The 13,089-nt window shown below is 39.8% G+C and overlaps 1 protein-coding gene across 5 annotated transcripts; it reads right to left on the bottom strand.

Annotated features, from left to right (window-relative positions):
* Window positions 1-12,012, bottom strand: arhgap4a (Rho GTPase activating protein 4a). 5 transcript variants are annotated; one of them, XM_075476690.1, is made up of 22 exons: window positions 11,960-12,012; window positions 10,011-10,123; window positions 9,624-9,795; window positions 9,355-9,517; window positions 9,125-9,187; window positions 8,901-9,029; window positions 8,687-8,815; window positions 8,349-8,570; window positions 8,181-8,270; window positions 6,898-7,077; window positions 6,677-6,761; window positions 5,794-5,821; window positions 5,551-5,650; window positions 5,363-5,423; window positions 4,994-5,071; window positions 4,767-4,895; window positions 4,577-4,682; window positions 2,775-3,002; window positions 2,617-2,672; window positions 2,307-2,538; window positions 1,268-1,316; window positions 1-696 (listed from the first exon to the last, which is right to left on the bottom strand). In XM_075476690.1, exons 2-22 carry the CDS (start codon window positions 10,075-10,077, stop codon window positions 556-558), a joined length of 2,508 nt encoding a protein of 835 aa, XP_075332805.1. In that variant the 5' UTR covers window positions 10,078-10,123; window positions 11,960-12,012; the 3' UTR covers window positions 1-555. The 5 variants fall into 5 exon arrangements, with proteins under 5 accessions (XP_075332805.1, XP_075332801.1, XP_075332803.1 ...); XM_075476686.1 differs by lacking the exon at window positions 11,960-12,012 and adding an exon at window positions 11,695-11,782; XM_075476688.1 differs by lacking the exon at window positions 11,960-12,012 and adding an exon at window positions 11,695-11,753 and having other exon boundaries at window positions 10,011-10,100.
* Window positions 12,013-13,089: the final 1,077 nt, after the last annotated feature.

The following is a 13,089-nucleotide window of genomic DNA, read 5'->3' as shown; positions in this document are numbered from 1 at the left end:
AATAAAGTGTGGAACAAGTCTAAAACAAGTGAAATTACATATATCCTTACAGACAGTATTCAGTTAAAAAAAAAAAAAAAAGTCTTGCTTGTCCTCGTTTAGAGACATTACATGAAGAATTTATGCTTTTGTGTGTAGTAACTAAAAAGCAAAGGGAAATACAGTGTAGCTGTAGCAAAAGCTGAGCATCAACACCTATAGATAAAAAGTTGCATAACCACATTTAGCTGTATACAAACACATTTGTGCATTTTATGTAATTCACAGTTTCTAAATCTCACCGTCTGCAGTCACTCACTGTCCAAAACATGGCTAAAAGTATCAGTACTGTGAGAATTACTCAAGGAAATAATCCAAACCATTCACAGGAGCCCCAGAGAAGGGTCTATGGGTCAGTGATTTCAGTTTTCCAGAAATAGATGCGCTGAAAGCTGCTGTCAGAGCCCGTCACACTACACCTCAGTTTTCATTAGCATCATTTCACTCCATCTCTTTTTATATCAGCACTGAAGCCAGTCCTCAGTCCAGTGGATCTGCAGCCCTAAAAAGCCCAGTTCATCTCCCCTTGCGTCCCTCTCGCTTCCCCTTTTTTTGGGGAGCTTGGGCAGAAGGTGCAGAGACAGTGGAGGAAGGATCTTGCTGCGTTTGCCGCAAGAGAAGCTCTCTGAAGACAGAGTCCATTTGGCGACAGACATCCTTGAATGCAAGATAAAAAGCAATCGTAAGAGAAAGAGTGGTAAAAGAAAGCCGTCTCAGTTCCCTGTACTCCCCTGCCTTTGAACTACACTTTATGTGAAAGCTACAGTGTTAATCATATTAAAATGTATTACCCAGCAATTCTAATAAAGACTGTCCTTATAAAATGTCCATCTACTTTGAATGCAGCAGCATCTGCTGATGCGGTTAAGATCCAGTATAAGCTACAGATTAATTCATTTTGGGGTGCCTGGTTGCGAGTCTCTGGTTGATGCTTTTTCTAATATATGACAGTACATCACTTAATGAGGAACATTGTTCTCAGGTATTGCAGAGCATTTGGCCAAAAGCATGCATATTAATAATTCACAGGTACAGACTTGGACCCTTCATTAGCGATTTAAATTCAACCTAAGTAGAAAACGTTCAATCCAAGACCCGTTATTTATATGATACAATAAAAGATTTGTTCAATTCTATCTGAGCCTTCAATTCCATACCAACCCATGTTAAAATGGACCCTTTTTTTTTTACTACAAATAGAATCAAAGAAATGGTGAACAAGACAGACCTTGTCTACTTGAACAACTAAGTCCTCGGAGGATGAGTGTTGTTGAAAACTGTGTGCAGAAAAAGAGATCAGAGTACAGTTAATTCCCTTTCCCCCCCTTCAAATGTTCTCTTGAGAACTGAAACCACCAAACCAAAACACAAATATACAAAAAGCCCTGTAAATAAACTAGCACGCTAGTAGATATAGCAAATTTTTAAAAAGGATTAGGAATAAGGTTATAAAATGTAATTATCTGATATGTGCATGTACTAACCTTTGCATTAAAACCCATATTCAAATACCCATTTATTTCTTTAAGTTTAATTCATATGTATACATTTTTTTTAAGTAATTATTTACAAGTTTCCTTCATAACAAATTTATCTCCATTTGATCACATCTACAGTAAAATGTCATTTATTTCTGTAGAGTTTTCTTTCTGCATTTTATCATTATTTCCCCCCAAACTTAGTCATTTCCATCTCTTGCATTCTGCTACAATATGCAAATAAGGGAGCCGTTTTTCAAATTGTGTCACAGGATCATCAACTTCTCGCTCCCACTGGTTAGCTAACCCATTGGCTACACAAGCCTGCACCCCTCATTTGTGAACCCCATCACACTTTTAAAGACTGCACCTTCATAATGAAAGCAGAAATATGTACAACATTCAATGAGGAGACATAAATAAATAAGCTTGGACATAAAGATAACTAAATACAAAATGAAATTGAGAAACTAAACATGTGTATAGATGAAGAAAAAAAAATTAAAGACATTTAAAAAAAAAAAAGCAATTAAATGGGGGTTTGATATTAAGGTGAATGGTAATTAGAAATGTTAACCAATGTATTCACAGAAAATTAAAAAAAAAAAAAAAAAAAAAATGAATGATTTTGGATTGAAAGATAATTGTTCAGTGACAGTTTAATGCCTAAATCTGTTTGTAATACTTTCAGGGCATATATTAGCAAATCAATTCATCTATACATTTCGGAAAACATTTGGTTTAGTAAGTTTCAGACCTCAATACAAATCAGTCCGTGTTGTTACTTACTCTCTGCGCACATAAGGAGGAGAGTGAATTCTTCTTGGCTTGCATTGTGGCCCAACCGGAATCTGAAGAGACAACTTTCCAGCTGTGGTAATTGCGCCTCCTGCTGGTCCAGCTGTTATCCTGCTTTGCTCTATGGAGCTACTGCTGTTGGCCCGGGGCCGTTGTGCCTTTGTCTGTGTATGTGAGGTAGATACACCTGCGCCATTGTCAGCTGAGGATCCGGTATCCAAATCTGTTGTAAAGCACATTTCTTGCTTATCCAATCAATTTGTAGTTTTGAAGTCGCTTCAAAGTAAGAAAATAAACGTACCATCTTTGCTACGGGGATACTCTGCTTCCATCTCTCCTTCCTCAAAAATGGGCTCACTGTGAAAAAGTAAAATAACCGATAGACTAATTCCACTACAAACTTATTCATGAGGTTAGACATATTCTTTTATATGCAAGTTCAAATATATTTCATCATACCAGTCATCCTGTTCAAGCGTCATGCACTTCTCATACACTGGTCCTTGAATTTCACTCTGACTGGGAAAGATGCCTTCATGCTGGAGGATGATGCTCTTCACCAGGGCGTTGATCTGAGGCTGCAGGATCACAACATCATCATCCTGGGCCCCTCTTACCAGGCTGGGACCAAAACACACAGCCAAATTGTAAGGCTGCATCATGTTCTCGTCACTATACTGAGACACACTGGAGGGCAGGCAGCATCGAGGACAATGAAAGAGAGAGGGACAAAAAGAAAAGACTGAGAGGCATACGATAAAATAAGAAATACATTTTACCCCACCCCCCCTCTCCATTTTAGTATCTAGCTCACGTGATTTATAGTAGCACTGAGAAATGTGGACACCCCTAGTTAAAATTCCTGTTAATCACACTATTTTTTTTTTTTTTTAACTTCCTGCCCAGCTAAGAGTCTTTCAGTTCTCTTTTGTGGTTAGTTCTTCTTGCTTACGCATTCTTCCTGCTAAAGCATTGTAGTTGCATGATATTCTTGGGTTGTCTGGCATTCACTGATATTTTATGGTTCAGTCTCATTTCTTTATTCTTTTTTTTTTTTTTTTTTTTTCACCCCCAAGTGATATATTAAGGTAAGGCGGCCAAACTCTTTGCTCTCACCTCTTAAAGTGGTCCTTTTCAGATCCTGGTTCACTTTTTGGATTGTCATCCCATTTTTGTCGACCCCTATTGCAGGTTTTTAACTAAATCCATTCTTTCCCTTACCATCATAATCTTCCCCATGCCACTGGCTTTGTCACAAAGCTAAAGCTTTTTTGATCAACCCCTGTGCTTAACACTCAAGAATGAGTTCTGCGAGAAACAGCTTTGTTCAATGTAGTCGATGCTAGAAAAATTTTCTGCGCATGACTTTTCCAGGAAAATCCTATTTGCGCAGAAGTAGCCTCAAAGTAGAACAGCGCACCACCAACACCGAGTAGTCTGCAAAATCCTCCTCAAGATTCTCCTTTTGTTCTCAAAGACGGCTTTATATGGCTTTTCTAGCAATCCTACAAAACATTTCTCTTCGAACTTCTGCTTTTGTCCTCTAAACCACAAGTTGATGTCCACTGTTACTGTCATTTCTAAACCACATTACAAAACAGCTCACCAAATAAGATTTGCCATTCTCTTTTGGCTTTCTCTTTTGATTGTTGGGATAAGGTTTAAAGAGTCACCAAAAAAAAATGTACAAACCCCATTTCTAGCAAAGCTGAGAAGTTCTCTAAAATTCAACTCATATGTAAGTGGTTCATTCTTTAGAATCTTGTCTTCTGTATATAATATACAAGCAACATTGTTTGAGAGGATTCCAAGATCAGCAGATTAAATGGTAACAGGTGAATCTTTCAGGCAAGAACGGGTCATGGCTCACTGATTCGGCCACACTTCGAGAATCATCAATAAGTTTTAAAATGTTTCTCAGTGCAAAAAATAAAAATAAAAAATGATGCAAATTCTAATTTTATCCACATCAGTCCAGGAACGATGTGTAACGGACAAGCAAAGAAAGTATTGTTGGAGGCACGCGACTTATGAGCCCTCCAATGGCACGGCACCATGATCCGTATGGTCACATGGGCTACGGAGTGAAAGAAAAATCATTTTCACTCAACACCATCAGCATCCCAAAATATAATCTGAAGAAAAGGAGGAGGCCATATGCCAAAGACCGTGCAAGCAGTTATAAGTGAAAGGTGCAAAAGCCTCCATCTGGGACAATATGGGAATGCATTATAGTCCGTGGCACTAGTTGTAGTACTCACTGATGAAGGAATGCAAAGAGGTATCTCATAACAACAATGATGGGCTCAGGATAGGAGGAGACAATCATCTTGAGCTCAGCTGCCCTCTCTGCTTCATTCTTTATTTCTGAAAAAAAATAAATAAATAAAAATAAAAAATGATAAGCTGCTGCTATGCATCGTCAGCCACAATCTTCACATCCACACTTACGAGCTTGCTCCAGGAGCTGACTGGTGCTGTCGATGGGAAAGAGCGGATTCTCCAGACCTCGAAAGTAGAGCTTCAACACTCCAGCCACAGAGTCCAAATCATACCTCCCCTCTGCCAGGGGGTCTTCACCTGGAAGGGCAGCCAATGGCACACTGCCCCACATTATTAATGCTCCATAGTGAGCAGAGCTATAAGAAAAAGTTATCAAAGCAGATACACAGCTCTACCTCGCTCAAATGCATCCCTCAGGTTATTGACCTCCATCTGAGATCCTGGCACTCTAAAAATACCTTCATGGTGGAGACCTGGTGGGCAGACAGATTTTTTTCCAATTCTTCATGCCTTTAGTTGACAACTTTTACAATAAAAAAAAATATAGATAAATTGCACTAACATTTTATGGCACAAGTTTTTTTTTTTGTTTTAAACAATAAATACTTGGGCTATGTGCTGGTTATCTAAAATATATCTGCTGTAAACTAAAGCAGGTTTTCATTCTGAAAACTGGGGGCTCTGGAGGTTAAAACCATATGTTCTGGATCAGAACAAAGATTATGCTCCTGCCGGTTTATATCCTCACAGTCCTACATACTCACCATTGAGGTTGATAAAGCGTATGCAGCTTTCCACAACAACTGGAATTTGTTGTCCTGATGCCTTAATACAGGAAAAAAAAAAAAAAAAAAACATTTTCTAGACAATACTGTAAAAGTGGCAAAAATGTCTGGAATATACAACAATGAAGTGCTGAACGTCAAACTGGTGTGATCAGGATGGATTCTACCTGTATGAACGACAACATGTCTCCACTGAAAAGTTTGTGGTTGTGCATCAAATTGGTGCTCGACTGATTCTTTCGGGTACGCGTAGACTTCCCAGCGTGTCTGCATTGTGTCCAACACAACAGAGACATTTTAAAGTGAATTGTACATTTTGTCAATTTTGATAGCACACAGTATTACAGCACTGATGGATATGATAAATATGCTTTTTCTTGAATAGTGTTTTTAAACAATGACGGTCATACCTAGGCTGATGCCCATTAGCTGCTTCATCTAGAAAGAAATAAAGAGATTTAATAAACATGACTGAGAAACAACCTGTCAGACATGAGAAAGACATCCAATTCTTTAGCAGGTGGCAAAAAAACAAACAAAAAAAAAAAAACAACAAGGTAGTGCAAATTAAAGGATAAGATCGGTTTTTTGACATTGGGCCCTTGATTTCACATTATAACATGATGTTCTACTCACCCCTGCTTGTTGTTGAACATTTGGAGCTGTTCCGAAGATATTCGAGAGGCGTCTGGCTGCTCTCTTGAGATATTCGGCCATGAAACGGTTTCCTATGGGCAAGCTTATACAGGCACAAACTATGCTGTTCATAATTTATTAATTACTCTACACTAGCACTGATAACGTGGAGGTGCGTCGCTTACTTAAAAAAATCCGGGTTACTGTAATTTTGTTTTTTTTTGTCGTAAAGTGGGTGTTACTGACGTCCTCGTCGTGCTACTGCCACAGACAGCCCACAGACCTGCTGCCTATTTATTCATTCGGCTAAAATTCAAAATTAGTAACCCGGATTTTTTTAAGTAAGCGACGCACCTCTACGTTATCAGTGCTAGTGTAGAGTAATTAATAAATTATAAACAGCATAGTTTGTGCCTGTATAAGCTTGCCCATAGGAAACCGTTTCATGGCCGAATATCTCAAGAGAGCAGCCAGACGCCTCGCGAATATCTTCGGAACAGCTCCAAATGTTCAACAACACGCAGGGGTGAGTAGAACATCATGTTATAATGTGAAATCAAGGCCCCAATGTAAAAAAAACCGGTCTTATCCTTTAATACACTAGAGCAGATAAACTGTTTTTAAGTGAAAGCAGTGAATTTGTGTGATTAGAGTTACCTTTTTCAACTGCCACTTTAAGTAGGTCATGTTTGGCTTGGAGTTTAGATACCAATGAGCTACCAACAAGGTATTCTTTAACTCTCTGTAAAACAAATCAAACGTGGGATGAAGTCATTATCGCACTGTCTCTGCAATGAGTGAAGATGACAACATACATCATATGACTGCCAGAAGAAGAGGTAATTCATTGTGATCCATCGCTTTAAATTCTGACTCACAGTGAAATAGATGTTTTCCATTTCTTGGAGGTTAGCCCTGCGGCGAGCTACACTGGGCTTGACCGTCAGATTCTCTGTGCTGCCCTCCTGAGACAGACCGCAACCACTGCCGAGTTCCAGATCATCATCGCCAATGCCGTCAAGCAGCAAAGACTGGGCAGCCGACATGCTTTTACTATCCTGTATGACGGAGGAGATAAAAGGATATCATGCTCAGGAGTACTGACGAGTCAGATGTAAACATCGACTTGAAAATAAGTACAAACTGGCACGTCATGCAAAACACTGACAAAGTACATGCCTATATTTCTTTTATTTTTAGATTGTTTGATATGATGTTGCATAGCTTTTAGTGTTTGTGAACGGTCTGCAAAGAGACTAAATCTATATTTCATATTAAAACAGAGCAATTATTTTCCATTGAAATGATGCTTCTTAACATTGTGAAACTTGCAGCTCAGGCTTTTCATCCTCTACATAATAAAATCATTGTAATAAAAAAAAAAAAAAAAAGTTTGCATAATGCCTGCCCAGTGGGTAGTTTGGCACATTTCAAACAATGAGAAGCTGCCTTGCACTCACATTTGGATCAATCAGCTGACCAGTCAGTGCAGACTGGGGATCCATTCAAAAACTCTATATTGTTTTGTTTTTTCTGAACATTCCTAAGCCAGTGAAATGACCAAGAACTACAAGTAGCAACCTACTATGAGCCATTAGAGTTTTCTAAATAGTAAGAAAAGGAGCTCCTTTATTTTCTCCTTTAACATAGGAAACACTGGACCATCTTTATGAATGGAGGAAGAAAATTCCATCCCAAAATTCCTTGCTACCACAACTTGCAAAGGGACATTTGACCATTTTCATCCTGTGGTATCAAGTATGATTTGCATGGATAAATATGAGGAAAGGAGGCCAAGAGTGTGCAGCCTGTGATGACAACACATTTCACTTTTGTACCTCCTTATTCATTCCTTGATATTAGTCATTTTTATTACATATCTGTAGTTTTAGTTTTTGTGCAATTGTGTTTGTCTTTTTCCTCAAGTCCTTAAGAATATTCCCTACAATTTCTCTCCATGACATTTTCTAGTGAGGCCATGGAAAAGAAAGAGCATGGGAAGATAAGAGGAACATTTGACTAAACATACCCAAAGCCTTGTTTCCCAAAAGAAAGCATTTCAGACAGAAGGCAAAAGGTTCTGCCATTATATGCAGTACGAGAAAATTATATATACATCTTTAACATAAAACTCTACTGAGGATTGTGCAATGCAGTTTACCTCCTCTGTATCCTGGGTGACGGCTTTCAGTCGGGTTTGTATCTGTCTGAAACGGGTCTTCAGCTCACACTCTGCACTGACCTCAGAAACCTGAGGGACACGAAGACTTCTGAAGCTGTGCAACTTCTATCATTTAGAACTGTAGATCAAACACTCAAAAATACACACCTGGTCCCCTTCATGGGGCTGATAGGGGAAGCGAAGAGGCATGGAGAAGGTGTTGTAGTGGTCCTGCAGAAGAGTGTCTCTGTCTTGGCTCTGATCCAGTCCAGATACGGCCTTCTGGAGCTGCTGCAGACCCACGTTCAAGTTCTGCTGGGCCCGCCACCGTCTGGACAGGTAGGCCTGCATCACCCGCCCCAAAGATAGGTGGTACCCAATGTCTGCACACTGAGAGAGAAAATGGCATTTCAAATGTCAACCATTTATGTGAAATAAATGTTCATAATTTTATTTTTTTTAAAAGTAAAGGGGAGAAAAACAAGGGTGGAAACTGATGCGCTTACATCTATTAGAGTAGAAACGTCTTGAAGGTAGTACTTATTCATGGAGGAGTTGGCTGCAGCTAGGTTTAGGAGGTAGTCGTTTCGGGCCTTGCTGCACTTCAGGTATATCTCTTCGACTTTACCTTGTCTCTACAACATAAATATGAAGTCATAAGAACTCAGAGCCATATAATGTATTTGCTTGTACACAATTAAACAAATGATATTCATTTACTTTTTCTATCAACCTCTCCAGTTTCTTCGCAGCACTCTGCTTCTGTTTTTCCTCCTGTTTTTCTGCCTCCCTCAGCTTCCCCTCTGCACCCACATAGTCTGAGTGGTACTGGTAGTACGTACGCCATGCCTGCACGCACGCACACACACACACACATAAAACTGCTCTTCTTTTGCCTGTTTCGGAAGTGAAAGATGTTTTGGGTGGTTGGTTTTTCCACTCACAGTCTGTAGCTCTGTGGTAACCTTGAGTAGTCCATCTTGTAGCTGAGTACAGATGTCTTTACTCTGGAAACAGAGTGGAGACAAAATATCACAGATGGCACAACACACAGGGAACACAGTGAGCCTCAACATATCCAATGTCAAGCCAGTTGCATTGAGGAGATACAGACTTGTCCCAAATATATAAGCATTGGGTTTTGCCTCAGGAGGGTTGCTGGTTGTAATAGTACCTTCTTAGCAAGGCGTTGTGTGTAATCCAGACAGTGTGTGAGTGGCTGGATAAGAAAGTTAGTGTAACTCTCACTAAGTCCATTGTGGTCCCTACTTTCCTGACGGGTCTGGGACAGCAATGCCACCCAGACTTGGGACACGGAGTGAGTGCTGGGCTCCTTCCTGAAAACAGGAAGATACAAAGAAATAGGTTTGTCAGTTTGCACCCTCTAGTGAGTGGGGATTTGAGATAGCTAATTTCATACATAATTTGCAGGACTACTATTACCTCTTTATCTTCGAAGTAAACCTTTCAGCAAGTTTTTCCAGTGACCGGGCATACTCGCTTTCAATCTCACCCCGTCGACGCAGGTAATCCGTCAGGTCTTGCAGCTGTTGGGTCTTCTGCTCAAGTTGCAAGTCCAACACCTTTAGTTGGTCTACAAGCTGGGAACGCACCTCTGAAAGATTAAGAGGATGAGGCGAAAGAATAACTGGTAAGGCAAAAGAAAAAAAAAAAAAAAAACAATAGAGTGTGACTCATTCTGAGAGCCTTGCTGTAGGGGCGAGAAACGGATTTCACAAGGTCTTTTTCACAAAAGCACATCTGTTGATAAGTCTGAACGGGGTATGATAAAAGAGAAGTAGGTACAATGGTACAAATAAGCCACTTTACCTTTGATTTGCGTGTCATAGTCCACCATTCCCACTCTCTCCTTCCTGAGCTTTACATGAGAAGTCATTGTTGCTCCAACAGGGTGGAATTCTGTGCGAAGTAAATTAATACTTCTGCATCACCACAGAAAAAAAAAAACCAAAAGCAGAGCACGTCAACTGCCTATCCTATAAAAGATCTGTGTGATTTATGTGTATGCAAACAGCTCTAGTCGCTTTGCTGGGCAAAGTCTGCTAACACAAGTAAGTCAAGGACTGTGACCCCTTGCAACACCTTGCACACCTCTTCACAAACGTTCGTACTTCAGCCTCCACCAACCACACCAACTTCCTCCTTCCACAGAAAAAGTGAAAAAAGGGCATGCTCATCTTACTGTAACACATCGCCTCAAACTGGTCACCCTTACGCTGTGCTGTCCTGAGCAGCAGACAACTAGAAAAGCAGTTGGCATGCGTTGCCTGCTGCGCCCGTCACACTGCAGGATTGCATGAGGTGCAAAAATAGCTCTCACAACATCTCGGCTACCCTAAATATAGGCTGAACCAGAAGGCATACAACTCTGTGGGGATGTTTGCTCGGAAGACAACAGGTGGTTTTGCCCATGACCCTTCAAGTTTATTGATGCACTTCAAAGCATATTCTGCATTTCCAACAATAAAGCAGCAAAACCAGCAGCTTTTGGCTTCTAGAGTGGGTATGCTGCTACATAAATGACTGAATATATGCCAGCAAATTGTACTCCAGACTTGGCTGAACATATAGGGGATGTTAGACTGAGACTTACTGTTTGAAATAATGTAAAAATAATAGATTTTTGTGAACAAACATCTGGGACCGTTGGTTTTATTGGCTGCCGCGTTTTTTTTTTTTTTTTTTTTAATGAAACGCGGTGTGTCGGCCTGCTCTCAGAGGAACGGAACAGACACAGGACAGAGGAGTGCGTTCTTCAAAACAAATTAGAATTTCACACATTTTGTAAAACAACTAGAGAGTGAGCGATGCAAGACTTTCTGTATCAGAGCAATGTTTAATGAACATCAGAAAGAGGAAGCGAGAAGGTGCTGGATCATGACCTTTTGTAACGTTCATCACTAACATTTTCTCTTTATCCCTTAACTTCCCCCCACCCCACAAGCCAAACATCAGTCATCAGCATTCTCTTCGGCTGAAATGTGCACTCTTTGCTCTTTCAGTTGAGACATTTGCCAGCTGACCTGCTAAAATGACTGGTGCATTTCAACACAGCCAAAACTCTCTGTTCAGAGGAGAATGTCTCATTTTATTTTTCCCAGCATATGCCACCCTTTTCCATTAGACCCCTCATCCTTTCTCTATGTGATCAGCATTGAATCACCACCTCCTGCCGTCAAACAGCAGCATTATTTCATTCAAGCTAGACTTAACCCTTTTAAAGCTATAGCTTGTGCTTGTTATTCCCCTTGTTTTACAAGAGCCAACAGAGAAATAGACAGTTGTAAATTGTTGAGGAACAGGTAATAAAAACTACTGAAATAGTCCAGCAGAGAGGTTGTTAAAAGCATAACAGCGTATAATTTACATGATAAAAAAAATAAAATAAAATGTGTATGAAATATAAACTGCTTATCCTGCTTTGCCCAGACAAAGATGATTAAAAAAAAAAAAAAAAGTTTCATACATCCAGAAGGAAAAAAAAAACAATTACCTTATGAGTAGCTGAGTGGACTAGCCTCTTTCCCAAATTGAAGCTGCTAAATAATGCCGGTTACTAGAACAGTGAGCTCTAAACTGTTTCGCCTCCCCCTCACATTGGACATGGATGCATGTGGGTGGAGTGGAACTCATCTCTCTAACTCTTTCTCTCTCACATACACACTCGCTGTTCAGTTGCTCTCTCTTTCTCACCCCTCATCTCACTCATGCAGTTTGAGGCATCAGCGTGTGATTGTGCAAGTGTGACAAGCGAAAACCTTTTCGAGTCGAGCCCTTCCTCTCTTTCTGTTTCATGCCGCCTCTTGAACTCCACATCAGGTTTTCAGTCCAATCATACACCAGCTGTTTCCACTGATTAGTACCTCCTCGCTGGTTATTTGGCAGTCAGAGTGAAATCAGCTGCTTTAGAATTGAGTTGAGGAAAGAACAAAAAAAAAGAAAAGAAGAGCAAAACAAAATGTTTTGCATATTCTTGACTTAAGAGAAAGTCACTCATTGTGCCAGTGAAATAAGTCGAAATGGACTTGAAATCAGCCAGTGTAGTTTTGTCTTCTCTCACACCAAGATTGAAAGTATTATGTGGCATGAAGGTGTTAAAATGATCTATTTACAATTTGTTAAAAACAGCCTGAGGAGTCACTTTGCTTAATTTGCTCTTATCTGCCATGTAGCACTCTTTTACAGCTCCTTCCTTCCTCAAACTCAAAGCTGGATGATGTTGCAATCACACTTAAATTCCACTTAACTGACATATTTTCACCACTTTTATAAAGGAACTAATTTTGAGTACTTGGGCCTCATTTGTGGTTTGATCATTTGTATTTCAAAAGTAGCGGCGGTATCTGTACCTTTAAGCTCAGCTGGAGGCAAGGACAGAGCCAGTTATGGGAATTCATTGCACATAGCAAATGGCCTAATTAGTTCAAATTTGGGTCGAGTGTCAATTTCCCTCACATTAAATCTGCATACATTATGACATAGTTTTTTTTTTTTTTCCGTTTGTGAAAACTGATTAATTCTACTGCTTTCAGCCCATTTATCAGTGTCCAAGGGGGAGATTTGCTGATGGTCTCTGTATGCAATTGTCTATTCTTAATCAACCACGTGGAGTCACAATAGTTGGAATTCTGCGGTAAGGATACTTTTACTCCCAAAGGGAGGTTTGAGTGGCTCATGCAGTGCTAAGTCACATTATTCAGAGTTTCTTAATATAGATGAATACAAAATCAGTATTGTATTATTAAGGTTGGGTGTTAATTTCTGAATAGAGTTCAGTTTTATTACCTAGCAAACATAATTAAATGCTCTACTTTGGTTTCCTTTGTCCATAACAGTCCCACTGACAGTATATGAACGTTAGTTTTGACTTTTCCTCCCTACATTTTAT

This window comes from Odontesthes bonariensis, chromosome 10 (assembly GCF_027942865.1).
Source record: "Odontesthes bonariensis isolate fOdoBon6 chromosome 10, fOdoBon6.hap1, whole genome shotgun sequence".
In the NCBI taxonomy this organism is placed as follows: Eukaryota; Metazoa; Chordata; class Actinopteri; order Atheriniformes; family Atherinopsidae; genus Odontesthes; species Odontesthes bonariensis.
Note: the sequence above shows the minus strand (reverse complement) of the source record. Positions and strands in the feature narration are given on the sequence as shown.